This window comes from Phacochoerus africanus, chromosome 1 (genome assembly GCF_016906955.1).
Source record: "Phacochoerus africanus isolate WHEZ1 chromosome 1, ROS_Pafr_v1, whole genome shotgun sequence".
In the NCBI taxonomy this organism is placed as follows: domain Eukaryota; kingdom Metazoa; phylum Chordata; class Mammalia; order Artiodactyla; family Suidae; genus Phacochoerus; species Phacochoerus africanus.
The window spans coordinates 109,446,633-109,469,841 of NC_062544.1; the positions used below are offsets into that span (position 1 = coordinate 109,446,633).

The window sequence follows — 23,209 nt, forward strand, 5'->3', positions numbered from 1 at the left end:
CCTGTATCTTGGGAAAATATAGAAATTGCTAATAATACCTTAATAACCTCATTCAACAAAAGCTTCTGGAGCATTTTCTACGAGTCAGGCACTGGGCTCAGGTGATGCTGAGCCAAAGCAGACACAGGCCTAACACTCATGAAGCTCATAGTCCATAAAGGTGAAAAAAGCTAATCACACTATCACAAAGAGACAGTTTTAAGATGCTAGAGAGTGTGTCATAGGAGGTTCTGATCTACTCTGAGGATGGCAGGAAGGGAAGGTTTCCCTGAGGAGGTGACAGTGAGCTGAGAACTGAAGGCTGAGCAGGAATTACCTACAGGAAGAGAGGGAGGGAGGGTGTACTGGGAGGAGGGAGCAGCACGTGCAAAGGCCCTGCGGTGCCTCTGCCTGTGGAATACTGCCTAGCTAAGTGCTGAGTAAAGTGCCCATAGCACTGAATTGGTTCAGGTTGTTTCCACTCATGTTCTTTCCTTTTTAAACATTTTAATTATGGAAATACTTAAACTTACATAAATGTAGAGAGAATAGCATAATGAATCTCCATCACCATCACCCAGCTTCAACAGAAATCAGTGTTCTTTCTTCTTATCCGTTCTATACCACCCACTCTTCCTTTTCCTTTCCTTCTCGCTTCTCTTTTTCTCTGTTCCATTTGCCTTCCTTCTGTGTCCCTCCCTCCCCCTCTTCCTTTTCTTTACTCCTACCATTTTCCCTTAGCTTATGTCTTTCTTTGTTTTCTTTTCTAGAATATTTTAAAGCAAATCTCAAGACATGTAATTTTCCTCAAAAAGCCACTCTTATCCTTATAAAAAGTTCCAGACACAAATGAATGAATGAATGAGTGAATACTGAATGGAAACTTCCTGTCTGGCTGGGCCACCCCTTACCAACAGACTGAGGGAGGTACAAAGGTGGCTGGGAATGGATGAGAAAACTCTAAAAGGTCTCACACTGTGGGTAATACTGTCCCAGTGGGACCAACACTCTAGGGAACTCAATACCCTGGAGAGGCTAACAAAGGCAGAGTGAGCCCCAGTACTTTCTCTCATTCAACTGTAGGAAACCAGAAAGTCTCTAAGGGCCAGAAGAGCTCTGATACTGACTGAGACAGAGTGGGACCATCAGCTCTAATTCTCACTGGTGTCACTGAGGCAGGAAAGACTTCAGTTTCTTGCACTGGTGACTGGAGGGTTATGAGTGAGAGGTCAGACTGGGGAGAAAGGCAGGGGTCTGCTCAGACTCAGAAGATGAATTTATCTTTTATTCCACTGCCAGGGAGAAGATACTTATATGGGGGCTGTGACTTGACCTCAATCATGTTTTATAGGTCTCTAAAGCCCCTGGGTGGATAAAGAGGAAAGAAGCAGGGGTTGGCAGGTCGGGTCGGGGGGGGGGGGGGCGGAGAAAGTGTAGAAGCACAGAGACCAGTGAGGAAGCTGCTGCAGCTGTTCAGGAAGGAGATGCTGCTGGCTGGCCTTAGGTGATAGTGGCAGAGATGGCGAAGAGAAGTGGACGACTTTGAGACTCATTCTGGGAAAGAAGCAACAGGTGCAGATAAGCATTGAGAAAAGGAAGGAATCATGGAAGTTCAAGTTCAGCTTGAACTTCCGGGTAGTTGGTGATGTCCCTACTGGGGAGGAGAGGAGAACAGGTTCTGGGGGTGGAAATCAAGAGTTCCATCTAAGGCCATCTGAGCGGAGACGTCACTAGCTATCCATGCAAGGTCAGAGTTCAGAGGAGAGACGCAGACCTGGAGGCCACTTACATGAGGATGGTAGTCATGCCCATGGGAAGAGCTGAGATCTAGAGGAAAGGATGGCGGTGGTGTAGCATGACACAGCTCTAGGCATGACCTGTTAGGGGCTGGATAAAGGAGCCTGTGTGAGGGCCGTTTAGGTAAGAGAAATGAGAGGAGTGGTTCTGTGGGCACCAAGCAAGGGGGGAGCAAGGAGGAGTCAGCTAAGTTGAAAGATGCTTAAAGGCTGATGAGAACAGGATGGTTTCTGGACTTGGCTCTATGGAGGGTGGCTGTGGCCTTGATGTGAGTGGCTCCTGAGGCATGAACAAGGCGGACTGGAGCTGGGTGAGAAGCAAATGGGAAGTGAGGATTTGGAAGTAGAACGTGTAGACAAAACTTATGTCAGATTATCTGTGATAGTGTAACTCTCCTAGACCTCACACAATACCTCAAAGCTACAGTAATCAAAACAGTGTGGTATTGGCACAAAAAGAGACATATGGATCAATGGGACACAATAGAGATCCTAGAAAGAAACCCAAACACCTAGGATCAATTAATCTTGGACTAAGGAGGCAAGAATATAAAATGGGATAAAAGTCTCTTCAGCAAGAGGCACTGGGAAAACTGGACAGCTGCATGTAAATCAATGAAGTTAGAACACATCCTCATAGCATATAAAAAAAGAACTCAAAATAGTTTAAAGACTTAAACATAAGACATGACATCATAAAACTCCTAGAAGAGAACACAGGCAAAACATTCTCTGACATCAACCTTACAGATGTTTCTTAGGTCAGTCTTCCAAGGCAACAGAAATAAAAACAAAAACAAACAAATAGGACTTAATCAAACTTAGAAGCTTTTGCACAGCAAAAGTAAACCATAAAAAAAAAAAGGAAAAGACAACCTACAGACTGGGAAAAAATATTTGCAAATGATGCTACCAACAAGGGCTTAATCTCCAAAATATACAAACAGTTCGTACAACTCAACAACAACAAAAAACCAACAACTAAACTGAAAAATGAGCAGAGGGAGGGGAGGGAGTGGGATGGGCTGGAAGTTTGGGGTTAATAGAGACAAACTATGGCATGTAGTGGCTAAGCAATGAGATCCTGCTGTATAGCACAGGGAACTATATCCAGTCACCTGTGATGGAACATGACAGAGGATAATGCGAGAAAATGAATGTATGTATATATGTATAACTGGGTCACTTTGCTGTACAGTAGAAATTGATAGAAAACTACAAATCAACTGTAACGGAAAAAATAAAAATCATAAAAAAAGAAAAATGAGAAGATTTAAATAGACATTTCTCCAAAGAAAACATACAGATGGCAGTAGGCACATGAAAAGATACTCAACATTGCTAATTATTAGAGCAATGCAAATCAAAACTACAATGAGGTACCACCTCACGTGGTCAGAATGGCTATCATTAGCAAGTCTACAAATAACAAATTCTGGAGAGGGTGTGGAAAAAAAAGGGAACCCTCCTACACTGTTGGTGGGAATATAAATTAGTGCAGCCACTATGGAGAACAGTATGGAGGTTTCTCAGAAAACTAAAAATAGAATTTCCATATGATCCATCAATAGCAGTCCTGGGCTTATACTTGGACAAAATAATGATACAAAGGGGAAGTTCCCATCGTGGCTCAGCAGTTAACAAACCTGACTAGCATCCATGAGGATGCGGGTTTGATCCCTGGCCTCACTCAGTGGGTTAAGGATCCGGCATTGTCATGAGCTGTGGTGTAGGTCGCAGACATGGTTTGGATCCTGCCTTGCAGTGGCTCTGGTGTAGGCCAGCCACTAGATCTCCGATTGGACCCCTAGCCTAGGAACGTCCATATGCAGTGGGTATGGCCCTAAAAAGACCAAAAAAAAAAAAAAAAAGATACAAAGGGATATATGCACCCCTATATTCACTGCAGCACTAATCACAATAGCCAAGATTTGGGAACAACCTAAATGTCCATCAACAGATGAATGGACAAAGAAGATGTGATACACACACACACACACACACACACACACACACACACACACACACACACACACAGGAATACTACTTAGCCATTAAAAAGAACGAAATAATGCCATTTGTAGCAACATAGATGCAATGAGATTCTCATACACTAAGTGAAGTCAGTCAGAATGAGAAGACAAATACCGTGTGATATCACTTACATATAGAATCTAAAATATGGCACAAACGAACCTATCTACAAAACAGAAACAGACCCACAGACAAGGAAAACAGACTTGTGGTTGCCAAGGGGGAGGAGAAGGAGAGAGATGGACTGGGAGTCTGGGGTTAGTAGATGCAAACTATTACATTTAGAATGATAAGCAATGAGGTCCTACTATATAGCACAGGAAACTATATCCAATCCTGTAGGATAAACCATAATGGAAAGAAATATAAAAAAACAATGAATATATGTGTATAACTAAGTCACTCTGCTATACAACCGAACGACTGCAGAAATGGTTCAGATTCTCCATTTCTTATCCCTAAACCCTTTGCAATGTGACCCTGCAGTCCTCCCATCCAGATGGGTCCCTTTCCCACACCCTGAATCTGGGCTGGCCTGTGACTTGCTTTGGCCAAGAGAATGTGGTCGAAATGATGCTGTGTAGTTTGGAGACTAGGTCTCCCAAGGGCTGTGTACTCCTTGCTCTCTTGGAAACCTGTCTGGATGCATCTGAACAAGCATGGTCCATCCTGCTGGGAGATGGGAGACTGTGTGGAGCAGAGCAGAGTCATTTGGCCAAGGCCATGCTAGCCCAGCCAGTCCCAGGCGACCAACCAACTGACTGCAGAAGTGAGCCTAGCCAAGATCAGCCAGCCAGCCCTCCAGCGTGAAGAGCACAGCTGAGGTGAGTGGAACTGCCTAGATGACCCACAACTGACTGAGGACAGGCATCTCAGTGAGGCCAGCATGAGTGAGTCCAGAAGCACTGCTAGTCAAACTGCAGATCTGTGAGCGAAATAAGTGCTGTGATTTAAGTCATTGTTTCTGCGGTTGTTTGTTATACAGTGTCAATGTACTAACAATAAATAACAGATAAGGCCTCTTGTTTGGAAGACGATACATAGTAAGGGTTAGAGGGTCAAGGACTGACATAGCATAGCCTAGTTTATGGAAGTTTTTGTTTTTGTCTTTTAAATCATCAGAGAATCTATGTTCCAGTGAAATGAGAACAATTTAGCCTGGTACCAACTTCCCTGGGGCTTTGGTTTCCTCACCTGTAAAAGATAGCCGACTTATGACAAGAGCCTATTAAATTATATAGGCTACTATTAATTATATGTTATTATTAAAGAACCAGGGCTGCAATGAGCTGATCTTCTCTTTTCCATAAAGGCCTGCCAGCACCCAAAGGTCCTTAGGCTTTTTTTTTCCCTCATGCACTCCTTCGGCAATCTGACAAAGCCTACAGCCTCCTTCCCAGAATGTTTTAAAATGAATAAAGTAAAATATATAGGATTACAAAAGAAACCAATCATATTGAAATATAATTCTCTAAACATGAAAACAAATTTGTGAAGTAGGAACACACATGCCTCGTTACTAAGGCGTTAAATAAAATCTATCGGCAGGTCCAATGACAACCTTCATTTCAGAGTAGAGATGAGCATAAACGTCATTTTTGAGAGTCTGCAACAACTCTCACATCACATGAAAATATCTGTCACTTCCACTGGTGACAGAGTCACAGGTCTTGCTACTACATACTACTGTGGCAGGTAGTCTGTTTTCATAAATGAAGGAAAACCTAAATCTCAGTTAAATGTTAGGGGGGAAATGCCATTTTCCAAGTTCATAGACCTTTTGAATTCCAGGTATGGACCAGCTTAGGAATCCAATTTTAACCCAACTTCCTCTGACCCAAACCACTTAGTACCAAACTCATGTTTCTTCCTCTACTTCTTAAATTGCGGACCTGTATGAGACTACTTAAGATTTAGGGAAGGGAACGTTTTTCCATTTACAAATGATCTTCCAGTTAGCAACTTGTCCCTTGAATACCAACACAAGCCATAAAAAAAGTATGCTTTTAAAAAGAATTTACCTATAGAATAGTTTCATACCAGGTGATTTGTTTATAAATATCTTCCTCTCCAAGAATGACATTTCCAACACTGCATCCCAGTGCTTGGGCCAGTGGATTGAGGAAAAGGTCCCAGTTCCAATATGTAGGGGTCACTGGTAGAGTTACATTAAGAGAGATCCATTAGCTCGCTTTACCCCTTTCCTCAAGTTCTAACCAATTCAGTGACACAGCAGCCATCATCAAGGACTTTCTAGGTGAGGTTCACAATCAGCTCCACCAGAATCACCTGGCAGCCTTGTGAGTGAACTGGACCTGATGAACCAGAGTTGATGTGGGGACTGCATTTTAATATGCCACCAGGTAATCCAAATAAGAACACTTTCTTCTAAGAAACTCTTCACTGTTTGCTTTGTATTTACTGATAATAAATGACCAATTTGATTAACATTGAGTCCAGCTTGAGTCTTGGGCTTTTCCTTATGGCTTAATACCTGAACCCCTGATAACGGAGGAAGCTGTGAGCTGGATTCAGGCCTGATGGCCACAGGGTCGTATTGGGGGCATGACCGTGTGATCCTCTTTTTGAGGACATCCAACAATCCTGTGGGGGGTCCTTGCTGGTGGATGGAGGGCTGTCTTTACAAAGACCTTTGGTTCCAGGCAGTAACCCTGTCTCTTGTGCAAAGGCCACCTGGGGGGCTGATGCTGCTGCCACTCCCCAGGGTCTTTTCTTGAAAGCACGCGGGGCCTCAGGTCAGCTTCAAAGACAGACATATGAACTGCATTGTCTTCATGTCTGCAGTCACTGCCTTGTTAGCTACTCTGTAAACCTGTTGTTTCCCCACTGCTCCTTTCCTCCAATGAGACAGGAGGCCTCTGCTAACCTGGCCTGCAGTGTGGCCCTCCTCAAGGCCTCTGGGAAGGCCCCTCCTGCTGCTGATCCTTTTTCCTTACCCCTTCTTCCCTCTCCTATCCTTTCAGCACCTGCCCCCGCCCCCCTTCCCTTTCTCACACCAGGGAGAAGAAAGTGCCTGCCACACTGACCTGGCAGAGAGGTGTGACCTCCCAGGAGTGGTGTCCTTCTCTCCTCAGGGCTCAGTCCGAGGCCCCCCTGGGAGTGGAAAGCTGGGGAGGTCTCCCTGAAATCACCTTCCCTTTGAGAAGTCTGTGGAGCCAGAGGCCCGAAGCCAAACCTGCTCTGGAAACCAGGCCTTCTCTGGGGAAGGACACTCAGGCACCTCAGGTTTGGTGAGGCCTGGCTCCCTTTGTTCATTTCTGAGCTAAGAAGACAAACTCAGTCCAAGCTTCTGATGGAGCTGCCAAGTCTGCGATAACCTCTGCAGGAACATGCCAGAAAGAGTGAGGAAACCACAGCAGCCTCCATCCTCCCCGGAGCTCAGGAGATGGGGGAGGGACGAGGGGACACACATCAAAGGCTAGAGGCTGGAGATCACACTTCTGCTCGGCTTTACCATCTTTCTTCAGAAACCAGCGGGTGTGGGAAAAGTAAAAGGCTGACCTTTCTTTCACCCCAACCCACTTTGAGCGGCTTTCATAACAGCTCTGCTCTCCCCTAGGTTTTGATGGCTTCAGCTTCAACCGCTCACTCAAAAAAAGTCCGTTTTCTCATTTCAGGCCACAGGTTTCACCATCTATTTGCCTTTCATATGTGCGTGGGTGGCGGACTCCTCTTGCCAGATTTTTCCCACGCATCTTCAAACCGAGAGGGCTGACCCTGCAGAGCGCATCCTTGTGAGTCACCTGGGGAATCTCGGCACCTTCCCCGCACCACAGCCGACCCGCCGGAAGAGGCGTGGCACCGAGTGCCACGGAGCCTACGGACCCCGAGTTGGGCCAGAATGCCTGGAATCGCGCGGGGAATTTGGAAAACCTCTGGCGAACGTTTGGTTTGGTCAACTCAGTGGTTTAGCAGGTGGGGTGAGGTGCACTGGGATTCTGGCACGGAGGCCCCAGATCCCAGCCCAGATGCAGCAGCCTACACACCTCTGTGTGCCGGTTGGTTCCCCTTACAGGCCTCATCAGTCCACGTGGCCACCGAGCCCCTGGAGGGACTGTCTTATTAACAAATAAATCCATCGGCTTTGCTGTTTGGGGCAACTGGGATAAAGCACTCTTGCGTTACTGGACAGTAAGACGCTTGGCTTTAGAGCATGATTACTACACGGGGGGTTGCGGGAGTCAGATGGAGTGACCAGCTCACTAACGTCCTCCCCAAACCTCTTCTGCAGACTTGCTTTCTGTGCTTCTCTGCCATAGGGGTTTCGGGAGCTTGTCTCTGGCGACGTTGGTCAACGGGACTGTCGATGGCCTAGAGCTGACCAAGGCGCCGCGTGTCCTAGCTGGTTCAGAAGCTGGCAAGCACCCTTATAACTGGCACCGTGCTGTATGCTGTGGGGTGAGGTTGAGGAGGGAGACGAGGACGGTCGCAACGCAGCCCTAGCCATTGAAGGTACAGTATGGATACAGAAAGGGTAACTTATTCCTAGTAACTGATGAAAGGAGTGGTCACAGGAGACTCCAATCCCGGACAGGGGAGGGTTGGAGGAAGAGGAGAGAAGCTGGGCTTGGGAGATGCTCTGTGGGGCACAGGGCACTCAGCGGGGAGTGTGGATGGACTGCCCAGTCTGCACTCAATTGGTCAGGGAGTGACTGGGACACGCCCCTCAGGACCTGTGTTCAGGCTCTTTGCTGATCCTCTGTGCTGCTTCATCTTAATGAGTTTTGTCCAGATTTGTATACAGATTGACTAATCTTGGTTTTAGACCATCAGTGACCTCCTACCCCACCTCACTATCCTGGTAAATCACATTGCTCTTTGCTCACTGTGCTCTCTGAGGACCAGAGGAGGGCCAGGGAGTTTTGCTGAGGGCAGAAGCGCATCTGGTGGAGAGGGTGGGTTGGAGCATTCTGTTGCATTGGCTTGAGCGGGTCTGAACACTGGGCCTCAGAGCAGACTGTGGGTCTGTACATCAGCCTTACAGGACAGCTGCTGTCCCCAGCCCTTCAGAAGCGTCAGGATACAAGACAAGCCCCCAGGAGGGCAGCTCATCCCTGGCACCAGTGTAGGCAACTTTATGGCTCACCTTATGTCTTAAGAGAAAGAAAGATGAGGCTACTTTCAGTGTCATAGTGTTTACTTTATTTAAATCCTAAAGTTAAAAATAACACATTCCCAATGTTGCAGCAGACACTATAAGGAGTATGTTTTGGGATACGAGTTCCTTACCCCCACTGTGTGGGAGGAGTGTTGGCATTTGATGTGCTTTTGGGTAATTCTTTGGCAGCTAAGAATGAGATGGGTTCCCAGGCCCACTATCCCATAACGCCCGAAGAATTGAGGATGAGTGGATTAAAGTGCAATTCCGACTTGGAAGCCACCTGACGGAGGCTTGAGTGTTGGTCTGCAGCCACCAGGGCCAGGAGCATCTCTGGATAACACTCGTCCTAAGGTTCTAAGGAAGCCTTTTTATCAGAGATGCCTTCCAAAAGGTGAAGATGTACTTTACTGAAAAAGTGCTTGAGAGGAATGGCATTATTAACTCAGTCTTCCCTCTTTCCTTGGAAGAATCACAATGAAATAAGAAAAACTTACCCCAGATTCCAGTGAAAAGTACTTTTTCAGTGTTTTGTAAACGTGGACGGCTGCCTCTAGCCTCTGAGCAAAGGCAACCCTTGGTTCTGTGCATCAGAGATGAGAGCTCTGCTCTGATTCTCAACACCTCTAAGGCAAGGATGGGACTCTCTCATGTAGATCCACCAAGATGGACTTTTAAAAATAAAACTCCTATAAAGTCATTTTGTGGACATTTAACCAGTGTAATAAAACACTGACTCTGAGATTTCAGCCCCAAATGGGGACTTCCTTTCGTGTGAATGTGGAATGGCTTGACCACCTAAGGGGGGTGACAAATGAAAATTTCCAGAAAACCCATCCCCTTTATTTTTAAATTATATCATGTGGCTTTTCATTTCTACTTTCCAAACCCTGTGCAGTGTTTCAGTTCCAGATTGCTGCTTGAGAATTTCCTTGCCTGCACTTGGTCCAGTCAACCCAGAGTGCAGTGGGCTCCAGCCAGAAGTGTGCAGAGGCCACACTTTCTCCCAAATGCCCTTCTTTGTGGTGGATGAGTGTGCCTGAGAGAGGCTGTGTTCTTGGGTGAGGGTGATCAGTGACTTCTGAGGCAGTGGTGAGCAAGGCAGCTGGAATCAACACTAAAGAGTGACTGTTATTCAGAGAGCTGGGCCATCAGGAGCTGCTTCGGGGTGGGGTTGTTTTTTTTTTTAAAACAGTGATCTGAGATTCCAAGGATGTTTCCTTTTGGTTGATCTCTAGTGCAATTCAGTCTCTTGGGAATCTTCAATAGTTGTTTTTCATTGTCATTTGCAGTTTTAAAAAATACCCCAACCCCCAAAGCTCAGTAAAGTTGGGAACCTGTTTAAAATAAGAAAGCTATTTATACAAGCCATAATTAAATAGGCCAAGATGTTCTCTAGCTGCACAGTGCACAGCAAACCCAAGCTTGCACAGAAAAGAAACAAAGGACCAGAGTCCATCCAGCACAAAAAATAAATATGCTGCAGAGGCAGGGTGTGACCTCAGAGGGCAGGCCTCTGAATGCAGCAAAGGCTTTTTTGCACAACTGTAGTCACTGCTTGCGGTGGTGGCACAAGCGGCCCCCACTCTCTTGGAGGAGTGGCTCTGAGTTGGCCTCACAAGCGCCAAGTGGTTTTTAAGCTGCAGTTGGTCCCCTGCTGGGTTGAGTGACAGGTTCAGAACCAGCCTCAGATGGACTGTCCCAGGTCTTTCGAAGGCAACACATCAGCTATTCACAAAATGTTGGTTCAAGCTGCAGATGATGGTGGGGACACTGGCAGAAGGCCATCAACTTGGCCAAGGTCTCCATGGTACTGTGGGAAAGCTAAGCACTCAAACCAAGATTCCAGACTGCTCTGGGTTCTTTGGTTAGTTTCTCCCATGTGGCAAACAAGCTATTTTTGATTATCCTTTCCAAAAAGGTAGGTGGATCAAAGGTAATTTGCCCTGGAATAGTCCTCAAGGCTGTGTGGCATGCCTGTGAGGACAAGCATGAGGCTAGGAAGCCTCTGGGGGCCTGGCCATTTCCACTTTGATGCTGAGCACCTGTCAAAGCCTTGCCTGAGGAGATGCTGGAGCTTTCTGCTAGAGGCAGCTGTTCCAGGAAAAAGCACAAGAGGTCCAGTGTTCATCGTGCCCCAAGCCCTTATTAAAGTGACTAGAAGTGCTTAAGTCTCCTGTTTCAATGAAAGTTCCAAGCCATCGCCAAAGTCATTTCCTCCCAGCCCTGCCCCTGGTTCTCTCTGCTGGTACACATGGGGTTTGAGCTGAAGTTGGCCTGGGTCTCCTGACCCACTCTTGAGCTCTCGAAACTGGCCAGACCAGGCTTGGGAATGGCAAGATGAAGCCTCGAGGTGTTTGACTTGGCTTAGTCACCAGGCTACCTGAAGGACAGGCTGGGTCCAGCGCTCAGAACCTCAGCCACCCTGCCCAGTGCCCTCCCCCTCATCCCTGGCCAAGGTGAGCTGCTTCGTGAGATACTCTGGTCACCCATGGAAGTACCTAGGCCTTGACTGTAGGTGCTGGCTTCTGTGAACAGGGCCCAAAGGGGCCACCACAGGCGAGCACTCTGTGGTGGTAGAAAACGGTAGGAGAATAGGAAGATTATCTCCTTGTCTGACAAAAGGCAACAGGATTTATCTGCCCCAAAGGGAGACAGCTGCTGGGTGTCATGTGCAGGCTGAGCAGCAGGAAGTGGGCAGATGGGGTGTGGGGAATCTGGCAGGTGGGGAGGAGGGGCTGAGAAGTGAGCAAAGAGCAGATCTGTGAATTATGCCTGTTTACATTTGCGTTACCAAAGACGTCTGTTAAGAAGTCTCAATTTATAAAAGGGGTTCCTACCCTGATTATGATCATTAGTAAAAGCATCTGCAAGTTAGGCAGAAGCTCTTATTGATATAAACAAAGACAAGCTGTCAGCTGAGGAGTGAGCCCTAAAAGCTGACGCACAATCCTGCTTTTTGGTCGTGGGGCTGATGTTGCCCAGGATCTGGGCTCTGGCCTTCCGTACACAGACAACATTGCAGGCCCGCAGTAGGTGGGTTCTGTTTCCTGGGATTTGCTTCAGTTCTGATTCTTAGGGTGATGTTTTGAGCCTTGAGAGGCCAGGCTGAGTAAAGGGCTTTGCTCACGGACAGCACTGCTCAGACAGAAGGGCCAGGAGGAAAGTGCAATTGGAGGCCCCATGGAAATGGCTGAGTTCTGGAGCAGCCCCCAACTTCCTAGGGCAGGAAGGGGTAGGAGCACGACAGCTGGGATCTCTGGTGGACCCACGGGTGCCCCGAGCTCCTTTTCCTGGGAGGACTCACAGGGCCTGGCCATGGCATCCTAGCTCTTGGTCACCTGGATGCCTGGCCCCCCGTTGGGCACAGGGGACCATGTTTCTCCACGGGCAGAAGTCGGGGTCCCCTCTGGCCTGAGAAACTCCCCACAGGAGGCCTGGAACCAACTGTGCCCCCAGGTGAGGCTGATGGTTTCCTGAGTGTTTAAACCTTTGGCAAAGTGTCCCTCTGGGTGTGAGGACAATGGAAATGGTGCTTGAGCTCTTGCAAGCCATGGGGCTAAGAGTGACAGTGCACAGTGCTGAGTACACAGTGCTCGGGGCAGCGAAGCTCCGAGAAGCAGCCAAGGGCCTGTCTCCCAGGGTTGCATAGTTGACATTCATATTCAGAGCAGCTGTTTGTTTTTTTTTCTTTTTAGTGCTTTATGTGACAGGTGAGGAAGAGTAGTGTTTGCTGTGGGTAATGTGAAACTATTAAAATCCAGGCTACGGGAAATCACTTCCATCATAGATCACAGGCCGGTCAACTGTTAAGTGATAAAATACTTTCTTGGAGACAAACCTGAGGAAACAGAAATGGAAAAGGAGGCGGTTACCCTGAGGGCTGAAAGCCCGAGGAGCAGCAGCAGCAGTGGCAGTGACCTGGCCGGGGTGGGCACCAGCTGGCACGGGTGGCCTTTGGGCAGCGACGTCTGCTCGGAGGCTGGGGCCCCTCACCCCCATTTCCTGTTGGCTAGCAGAGACATCTCCCTGGAAAGGGTCTGGAGGTCCTGGACACTGCCATGGACTTTCTTGGGTCTTGAGTGCAGAAATGCCCATTCAGTCCCAAATGTGAACCCCTCCCTCCTTGCCTTGCTATTCTGAAACGGGGGTCTTGGTGGTCTGGACCGCAGTGTGTAGGGGAGCAGATGCAGCAGGTGTGGAGAGGACACGTGTGGTGGATGTGAGCTGGATTTCGTTCTGACTGGACAGATCCATTTTTCCATCTGTGTTTTGGAAATCTGCGGTAGGCCCCTGAGATGACCTCGGTGGGCTATAAGACTAGAGTGTCACAGACCACAGCCACTTCTAGGGATAAGTGGGAATCAGCTTGAGGCTGTGCTCCACCCTCGACATGCTCTCCTCAACCTCTCCGTCAGCCCGCAATGGGGCTCAGTGAGGTAGTGAAAAAGCTGGCTGCCGCTGCAGAAGGAACTGGGGTTCAACTAAAACCTGCAGAGGGAAGAACAGAGCCTGTGCCTGGCAGGCCTCCACCCAGTCTTCTAACCACTACCCTATCCTCCAGCCCAGGAGGGACTGAGGGCCATGCCCAGTCCAAAAGCAGCTCTTTGGACACACTGGGCCTGTGGCCGAAAGTCCTGCTAACTCCGGCTGTCTTCATGTTCATGGGTGCATGGATGTGGGGGCAGGAGAGGGGCAAAGCGGGGGCCCGTTCTTCTAACCTCTCCCTGGGAGTTCAAGGCCTGGAGGTGGTAAGGCAGTGGCACTCTTGCTTTCCCTTAGAGTATCTTATTAAGTTATGCTGCTTAAAGCCAAGTGGGCTGGGAAGGGTGTCCATGTGCGGGGATGTGGCCACTAGCTCAGGGCTGCACTCAGAAAGGATGTGGCTAGATGTTGATCAGGCAGGTGTTATACAAGAGGCAAGCCCTGATTATGGGCTTATGCTGAAGCCAGAAGACATAAAAGGGACAGGTGCCCAGTAACCTTCACCACCTCTGTCACCCCTGTCTCATGTCTCCATGAAGCAGGCTCCTGGCCCACGGGAGATGCTCAACTAATGTTGGTCCTCTGTCCCAACAATGGCCCCTCCTCCATCCTTATCTCCCTACATCCCCATCCTCCCACACCCAAGCCCTACACTCCTGGACCTGTATCTTCCCAGAGCTGGTACCTGCGCCTCCACTCCTATGAAGACAGGACCCAGCCGCTTCACCTCACAGTCTGGTCCTTATTATTTCAAGCTTAGCCTTCATTCCTTTGCTTCTCTCTCATCCACCTATCTGTCCACCCAATCCTTCCACTCTATTTACTGAGCTCTTCTCGGGTTTGGGCAGTGTGGATCTGGACAGCAGGGAGGCCAGAGAGCATCCTGGGTAAGAGCCCAGAGCATGTAGCCAGGCCCCTGGGTTCAAATCCACCCCACCACTAGTTGTGTGACTTAGGAGTGTCACTCTTTTCTCCTTGTGGTCCTCAGTCCCTTAGCAGTAACATGAGGAGAAAGTCCGCATGGCATGAGCTCCGTGGGGCTGAACTGAGTGAGGGAGAGTGGAGAACACCCTCGACACACTGTGCGACTCTCTTAAGTATTAGCCTGTGTGTGACACTGCCTACAATAGACACTGGAACACCACAGTAGAGGTCTAAAATCAAAGGGCTACTGATAATAAATGACTGATTATTAAATCACTTCTTTTAACATCCACCTCTATTCTTTCTTTTTTCTCTTTAGGGCTGCACCCGTGGCATATGGAGGTTCCCAGGTTAGGGGTTGAATTGGAGTTGCAGGTGGCAACCTATGCCACAGCCACAGCAAGGAAGGATCCTTAACCCACTGACCGAGGCCAGGGATTGAACCCGCATCCTCATGGATACTAGTTGGGTTTTTAACCTGCTGAGTCATGATGGGAACTCCCACCTCTGTTCCTGAGACCAGGTGCCAGGTGTATGGATCCGGATGCTGATGAATGCAGTGGCCCTTACCTGGAAAAGGTGTTGTCAAAGATGAGCATGTAGATGCCTGGTGTGCGGACCTTGAGCTGACCCTGGATGTTTTCCTTGTGGGAATTGCATCGGGTGGTGGGAATGAGCACCTGGGAGGAAAAGCAGACAGCACAAGTGTCATGGATGCTGAGAGGGCACCATGGATCCTCTGGGGAGACTCTGCTCTGGGGAAGGAAACTGAGGCCCAGGGATGCTGAGTGCCTGCCTCATCTGAGGCCAGAACTGAGCAGAACTGGGGTGCAGATCAGCCCCCAGGAGTGGTGGGGGACCTTCCACATGCCCTGGGTTTGGCGATAACTTATGATGGGGGGAGGCTGTAGATATGTTTCATCCAGAATTATGAATTGGTCCACATCCCCAAAGAGTGGTCCCCAGCCTCCTCTGACCATGGCCAGTGTCAGAATGCTCCAACATCTGGAGGCACAGCCCCTTTCTGGTTTCAGGAATCTGGGGCTTATTCCAGGTGAAATCCTGTCTGCTCTCCTGTTGGCACTAGTGTCGCCTTTAGGGATCTCACAGGCAAGGCCTAGCCCTCCGTCCACATCTCTCAAGCACGTTGCAAAGCTGCTGGGCCCACTCCTCTCCAGGCCCACTCCCACCCCTGGCTCCTCACTTAGCCCCAGTTAGTCCATATACCCCAGAGCCCTTTCATCTTTCTATGTCTCTTGCTTCCTCTCTACCTCTCCTAAGAATGAGAAATTAATCCCAGGAAACATTTATTTTCTAAGGACATGTTCTAAGGGCCTCACTGTCAGAGGCCAAATCTGAGCAAATGGTGTGAGATGGACAGGGCCCAAGCTGGGATCTTTGGATGGCCAACCTCTTCCCCAAGAGCAGAGTCTTCAACCTGCTAGACAGATAAGATACATTTTAAAACTGAAGATACAGGAATTCCCGCAGTGGCACAGTTGTTGCAGAGGTGTGGGTCCAATCCCCCACCTGAGGCAGTGGATTAATGATCCAGCATTACTACAGCTATGGTGTAGGTTGCAGCTGCGGCTCAGATTTAATCCCTGGCCTGGAACTTCCATATGCCATGGTTGCAGCCAAAAAAAGAAGAAGAAGAAGAAAAAAAAAACCTGAAGATATAATAGGCAATAAAAAATAAGAAATAACACAGAGCCAACCAAAATTAATAACATTTTTTAGACGGGACAAGCACCTAGAGGGTCTTGTCTCAAAAAGCAGACTTAAGCCTCAGATTAGGTTGCCTGCTCATGAAAAATCACATAGATCATGTAACATCTTAGCAGCATCAGGCTCCTAAGGTGGTGAGCTGCCCCACAAGTGACCAATTTCATTCTTTACAAAATGACATGTTCTTTTTTTTGAAAATGCGATGCTTGCTCAATTTAGTTTTAATTTTTTCCTATTAAACATTTTTCAACCTGTGTAAGATGACCGAATCCAAAATAGTTATAAAGGTGTGATTATTTTTTCAACTCACTCTTATAGCAGCTATGTATTTCTTGAAACCCTAAATGTTGGCCACAAAGTTCCCAAAGTGAAATAAGAGTAAGGGCTCTACCTTTAAGGATCTTGTGGTTCAGTAGTGAAAACAGGCAAGATAACATTCAATTATGTTGGGCGAAAGTATCACAAGGGGAGAACCAGGGAAAGGTGCCTATTCTAGCCCCTGGGTAGGAGAGAGGAGAGGCAGAATCAGGGAAGACTTCCTGGAAGAGTCAACACTAAGCTTGGACAACTGAACTAGTTACAGGGAGGTCTGACAGCTACAGGCCAGGGGTGGGGGGAGGGGGGAACAACATGTTCAAAAGCATGGGAGAATGGCTAAGATCTACCCTCCCAAGGAACAACCAAAGATAGAAAAAATATACAAAACAACAGTTTTCAAGACAATGGACATCAGGCAACGATGCACAGTGATCTTTGAGAGAACGACATGAGCCATACAATTGCCCTAACTTACTGCTTTGTGAGGGAAAAGAGAACAACAACCAGATGGGACAAAAAAACTCCAAATAAGATAAAAGACTTCAACCTCACCTCATCAATAATCACGTTAAATGTAAGTAGGCTAAACACCCAATTGAAAAGCAGAGATTATCAGGCTGGATAAAAGCAACCCCAACTCTATGATGCCTACAAGAAATACAATTTAAACATAAATATACAAATAAGTTGAAAGTACAAGGATGTATAAAGATATACCACGCCAATACTAGTCAAAAGAAAGCTGGATTGACTCTATTAATATCAAAGTAGGTTTTATATTAAAGAATATGGCCAGGGATAATATGATAATGATACAGATGTCAATTCATCAAGAGGACAAAACAATCCTAAACATTTATGCCCCTAAAGACAGAGCCTCAACACACATGAAGTGAAAAGTGATAGAATTAAGTTAATAATTATAGTTGAGTATTTTAATGCCTCTCAATAATTGATGGAATAAGTAGAGAGGAACTCAATAAGGAAATGGAACACTATCAACTAACTTGACCTAACTGATATTTACAGAACACTGCACTTAACAACAGCAGAACACACATTCTTTTCAGGTGTACTTGGAACATTCACCAGGTATGCCATATTCTAGGCCGTTTACAAAAAGCAAAAAAACAAAACACAACTTAGATGTAAAAAGACTCAAACTATACAAAGTACATTTTCTGACAATGGAATTAAGTTAGATATAAATAGCAGCTATTGGGAAAAAAGGCCAAAATATGTGGAAACTAAATAACGCACGAGTCAGAAAGCTCTCAAAAGGGAGATCCCAAAGGCATGGGAGAGACGTACAGAACACACAGTATCTTCCAGACAGCATAGAACACTGGCTCTGGCTGGAAGCCTGGTGGTGGTCAGGGAGTAGGAAAAGCTTAAGACAAGCCTGGAGGCAACAGAGATGGATGGGGACCTACTATGTGTGGACTCCGGAAGCCACTTTTGTACATGTTATCTTGTAAGTTCCACTAATGTTCTATAATATTCTAATCCCGCTGGGGACCGAGAATCCCAGGAGGGAGGTGGAGTGGTTAGGTCTATTCTTGTGGTCCATAACCTAAGAATTCTGAGCCTGGCCTAAGACACTTCAGCAACCACATGCAGGAAGAAGTACTGGAGAGAAATGCCTGTTTTTTATACAGGGACCCCAGCACCTCAACCTTCCTACACACCACCTTGATTACAAAGCATAAACCAAGAGCTCGTTAAGGCAGCTCCTCTGAAGAGGACATGTTCAAGCTAATACTCTTCACTTCTTCTTTTTTTTTTTTTTTTTGCTTTTTAGAGCCATACCCATGGCATATAGAAGTTTCCAGGTTAGTGGTCGAATCAGCTACAGCTGCTGGTGTACACCACAGCCACAGCAACTCGGGATCCGAGCTGCATCTGCAACCTACACCACAGCTCACAGCAACACCATCCTTAGTCCACTGAGCGAGGCCAGGGATTGAACCTGCGTCCTCATGGATACTAGTTGGGTTCGTTTCCACCGCACCACAACAGGAACTCCCTCTTCACTTCTTTAAAACATTCTATTCTATAGACTTTTTTGTTCATTCCAGCCGCTATTTTTTTTTTCCATGGTCAAAATCTGTTAAGATTTTCTTGCTGTTATTTTAAATCAAACAATCAGAACATTTAGGAAAGATTAACAAAGGTTCTAGGGTGAAAGCTCATGTAGCCAAGGTGATGTCAGAAGACTTGGGTCTTGGTATAAACCTGAGCAAGACAGATCTCTGCCATGTGAGCTCCAGGGCATCTCCTATAGCTCCCAGTGCCTGGGCAGCCATACCTCGATTTATGCCATATGTCTGCAGCAGTCCAAGTAGGTTTTATTGATCTCTCGGACCTCTAGTGGCCTGGGGCCCTGGTGCAAAGCCAGGGTTCTATGCTAAATAGAAAAAGCCAGAGTTCCTGTTATGGCTCAGTGGATTAAGAACCGGACACAGTGTCCATGAGGATATGGGTTTGATCCCTGGCCTCACTCAGTGGGTTAAGGATCCAGCATTGCCGAGAGCTGTGGTGTAGATCACAGACTCAGCTCAGATCCCACGTTGCTGTGGCTGGGGCATATGCTGGCAGCTCTGATTCTACCCCTAGCCCAGGGACTTCCATATGCCGAAGGTGTGGCCCTAAAAAGAAAAATTCAATCACAAAAGACCACTTAAAGCTTGATTCCATTCACATGAAATGTCCAAAACAGGTAATCTCATAAGGACAGAAAGTACGTTGGTGGCTGCTGGGTGGAGGTTGGGTAATGGGTACAGAGTTTCTTTTTGTTTTGGGGATGATGAAAATCATCAAATGATAGTGGTGAAGGCTACACAACTCTGTGAATAATACTGAATAAAAACCTCAGTAATTGTACATCTTAAATGGGTGAATTATACCTCGTAAAGCTGTTTAAAAAAAATTAGAAGTCCAGGGTCCTTGCTCCCAGCCCTGGTTCTTTCCGACTCTCAGAGGCCCTGGGCAGGCCTCTGAGCTTCTCTAGCCAAAGACAGAGGCAGGGCCTGGTCTTAGTCTCTGGCATATACCAAGATTCAGGGACTCGGTCTGCATATGGGTAGCATCAGGTCCTTGATTTACTTCTTACATCAAGTGCTTCTCAAGTTCACAATCTCTAACCTCAGCATTGAGGCATGACCTTGATGGAGGAAGTCCCTCTGGAGAGGGTGACCCCGGGTGGGGAGTGTCTGATGTCTCCTAGAGATGGAACTGGCCTGCTGTGCTGTTCCCTCTGCCTGGCTGCATCTCCTCTAACCCATGTCCCCCCTCCCTTCCCAATAGCTTTTCCTGGTTTGGCCCAAGTGTCTCTTGACCTGATCACTGCCACCCAGGCTGGGTGAGGCATCCTTCCTAGGTGTCTGTCCCTGTAGAGCCTGCCCACTCCTAGCATGACAATCACCACCTGGAATCACAGTTACTTCTCTCTCTCTCTTTTTTTTTTTTTTTTTTGCTTTTTAGGGCCACACCTGCAGCATATGGAGGTTCCCAGGCTAGGAGTCAAATTGGAGCTATAGCTGCCAGCCTAAGCCATACCCACAGCAGCACAGGATATGAGCCACATCCGCGACCTACAGCACAGCTCAGATCTCCAGCCTGCTGAATGAGCCTAGGGATCGAACCCACAACCTCATGGTTACAAGTTGGATTCGTTTCTGTTGTGCCACAATGGAAACTCCACACAGTTGCTTCTTAATAAGTTCTCTCTCTGATCACACCAGGGGCTCTGCAATGGCAGATCCTGTGTTGTTTCTAATCTCTTTATCCCCAATGGGCACTACAGAGTCCAGCGTACAACAGAAGCTCAGTAAATGGTTATAAACAGAGAAAATACACAGCACAGTTCCTCCTATCTGAACCTCCATGAGCGAAAAAACCCTAAGTGTTGCAATCTGCACTGTGTCCCACTGTTCCCTACAAGGTCCAGGCTGGTCAGGGGATCACATGGGGAGTTCCCAGGATAGATGCTAGAGATGTGAGCTTGGACATTGGTTCTCCAGGGTGATGTCTGTCCAGGTCCCCAGGCAGAAATAACAGCTGCCCCACAACTGACTGGTGACAGTCGGCCTGAGAAGGCAGAGGAGCACCTGAGCACCCTTCTCGCTCACTCTGCAAACGGGTTCCTTCTTCCCCCTAGCGTCCACTGTGGGAATGACAACAGTAGCCATACCCTCCAGGCCAGGAGGGAGCCAGAGATGAGGAGGGCTGACAAGTGCACTGGTGAAGCTGCTGCTCCACCAAATGCACAGGCAGGCTGCTCTGCCCCGAGTCTCCTCCTCTGCAAACCGGGACTAAGACCTGCCTCACGGACTGAGATATGTGCCTGTTGGCCGGGCTGAGCCTGAATCTGCTCTCCGACCACATGCCCCAGGACCTCCTGGGTGGATGTTCAGTACTGCTCAAGGAGGGGCTTCAGGGCTACATGTGTGTGTGAGGCTGTAAGCCCCCAAAAGGAAAACAGGGGCAAAGCAGTTTTGAAATAAGAATGAGCATGAGACCCAGTAAACAAGGCCAACTTGGGTGGAGCGGGGCCGGAGGGGAGGCTAGAGTTAAATTTAAGGAGAAAATCTGAAGAGGACAGATATGACAAAGCAACCTCTACAATGAGCAGGCGCCACACATGCAGGGTTGGGCGGAGAGCAAACCCAGGTGGACACCCATCCCTCCGTGTGGATGCCAGGGCTGGAGCAGTGATCTGGGCCTCCTGCGACTCTGGGCCTTCCCTGGCCCTCACCACCAGCCCCGTGGGATGCCCAGGGGCCCACATGTGTGAGGGACTAGTGGATGTCAACACAGAGACTTCTCAGATGGCTTCTTTATACAACTTCTCTCTTTGATTCTTGCCATTCTTAGAAAATGGAGATCTTGTATTAAGGATCCACTCTAGCTCCAATCCAGCTTGTGTGACATATGGAATTCATGTTTCCACCCAAACCAGCTCTCCCTCCATCATTCCTCAGCACCTCCCTGCTGAGGTTCAGGCATGGACTTCAGACCCTCCCTCTTCCTCAGCCCACAATGAATCAGCCCTCCCACCCCCACCCCGGAGGTCTATTCACTGCCCTATGCTCCCCATCCCACCCCATCATTTCTACCCTCGCTTCTTCCCCTTGATATGGACGAGTGGCTTTCAACCTTGACTGCCTCCTGGGATTACCTAGGGATGCCTGGGTGCCCCCTAGAGATTCTGACTTAGTGGTCTGGGGTACTGACTCACAAGTGGGTTTAAAAAAGCTTGCCAGGTGTTTCTACTGTGCAGCCAAGACTAAGAAAGATGGTCCCAGGCACTGCCAATATGCCATGCTCAGAATGTGTTAGGAGTTTAGAAACTGGTATCTGTCACGAGATTTCCAGTCCAACTACCCTAGTGATACATGGCCTGTGATCTTTGTGAGGTGAGATGCTGAACACCTTGAGCTCAGAGCTGGAAGCAGAGATCCTGGTCACCACCTCCCACAGTGACCGTTCTTGCTCTGCATGGCTTTGTTAAAAGATGATCCTCAAACTGAGTCACACATCATATTCCTCTAAGTCTCACCTACAGTCTGCAGATGGCCCAGGAGCGGCCTTCAGACATTAGAAGACGGCTCTCCCGAGCCTTGGGTCTTTCCTTCCCCAGGCTGGACAAGCGCAGGAGCACCACCTGCTCCTCGTGAGGCAGCTCGGTGGGCTTTCCCACCCTGGTTTCTCTCTGTGTCCCTCTCAGAACATTCTAGTAAGGTCTGCCTGGGCATCCTGCTGGCTGGGAGCCAGCCTTACCTTACACTGATCCAATGGCGTGTCCTCTGCCTCCCGGAAGACCACGCTGAAGGAGATACTCTTGGGGTCGGAGGAGAAGACCCAGCTGATGGTGAGGCCTGGCTCGGCCACGATGATGGGGATGAGGCTGTAGGTACTGGACCTCACAAACAACTCCCTATTGCCCTCCCCGAAGTTGGCGATCTCTTCCACTGTGAGGGGTAGTTTTATCCTAAAATACAAACGCAGAGAAGAACCTGATCAAAGCAGGAAGAGTCTACTGGTCATGTTGTCTGTGGCTCAGGTGACCAGAGACCCTGGAGGCTCTTAGGAGGACAAGATCTGGGTCACCATGACTGACACACTTAATCATGAGAGAAAACTGGATGTGCAGCTCCTGCCAACAGATGTTTCCTGGGTACCTACCATGTGCCTGGCATAGCTCTAGGCACTGGGGACAGAGAAGTAAAAAATACAGACAACCCATGCCTGTAAGGAGCTGGTGTGGTCCCATGAGCCGGCTGGAACTGAGAGGACGGCCTGGGCTGCTCTACACCCCTCACGGGCAGGAAGCGCAGGCTGACACAGCTCTCCTGCCACTGCCCTGAAGCTCAGCTGTCCACTGTCTCTCCTCTTTTTTTAGTTCCCCACCTCCCCCATTTACCTAATTAGCACCAGCAGAAAGCACACCCATCATTTGAAACCTCCTGCCCTTTCAATTGTCCTTCTTTTCAGAGGAAATCCGGGGCCTGCTGCAAGATTGCAAATGGGCGGCACTTCAGCTTTTTTTTTTTTTTTTGCTTTTTAGGGCTGCACTTGCAGCATATGGAGGTTCCCAGCCTAGGGATCAAATCGGAGCTACAGATGCCGGCCTATGCCTTAGCTCACAGCAATGCTGGATCCTTAACCCACCGAGGGGGGCCAGGGAATGAACCTGCAACCTCATGGTTCCTAGTCAGATTCACTTCTGCTGCATCGTGACAGGAACTCCACTTCAGCTCTTCTTAAATGCAAACACCCAGGACACTTTAAGGCAAGGAAGTATGATGGACTTCAGAAGGTAGAC

At 48.1% G+C, this 23,209-nt stretch overlaps 1 protein-coding gene across 1 annotated transcript in view; it reads right to left on the reverse strand.

The window, feature by feature from the left end:
• Positions 1 to 8,949: 8,949 nt before the first annotated feature.
• The window catches only part of FYCO1 (FYVE and coiled-coil domain autophagy adaptor 1), a 70,104-nt gene continuing 55,844 nt past the window's right edge, over positions 8,950 to 23,209 (reverse strand). The window contains 3 exon segments of the mRNA XM_047771965.1: positions 8,950 to 12,769; positions 14,908 to 15,017; positions 22,165 to 22,375. Of these exon segments, the coding sequence (XP_047627921.1) occupies positions 12,694 to 12,769; positions 14,908 to 15,017; positions 22,165 to 22,375 (397 nt within the window). The 3' untranslated portion in view covers positions 8,950 to 12,693.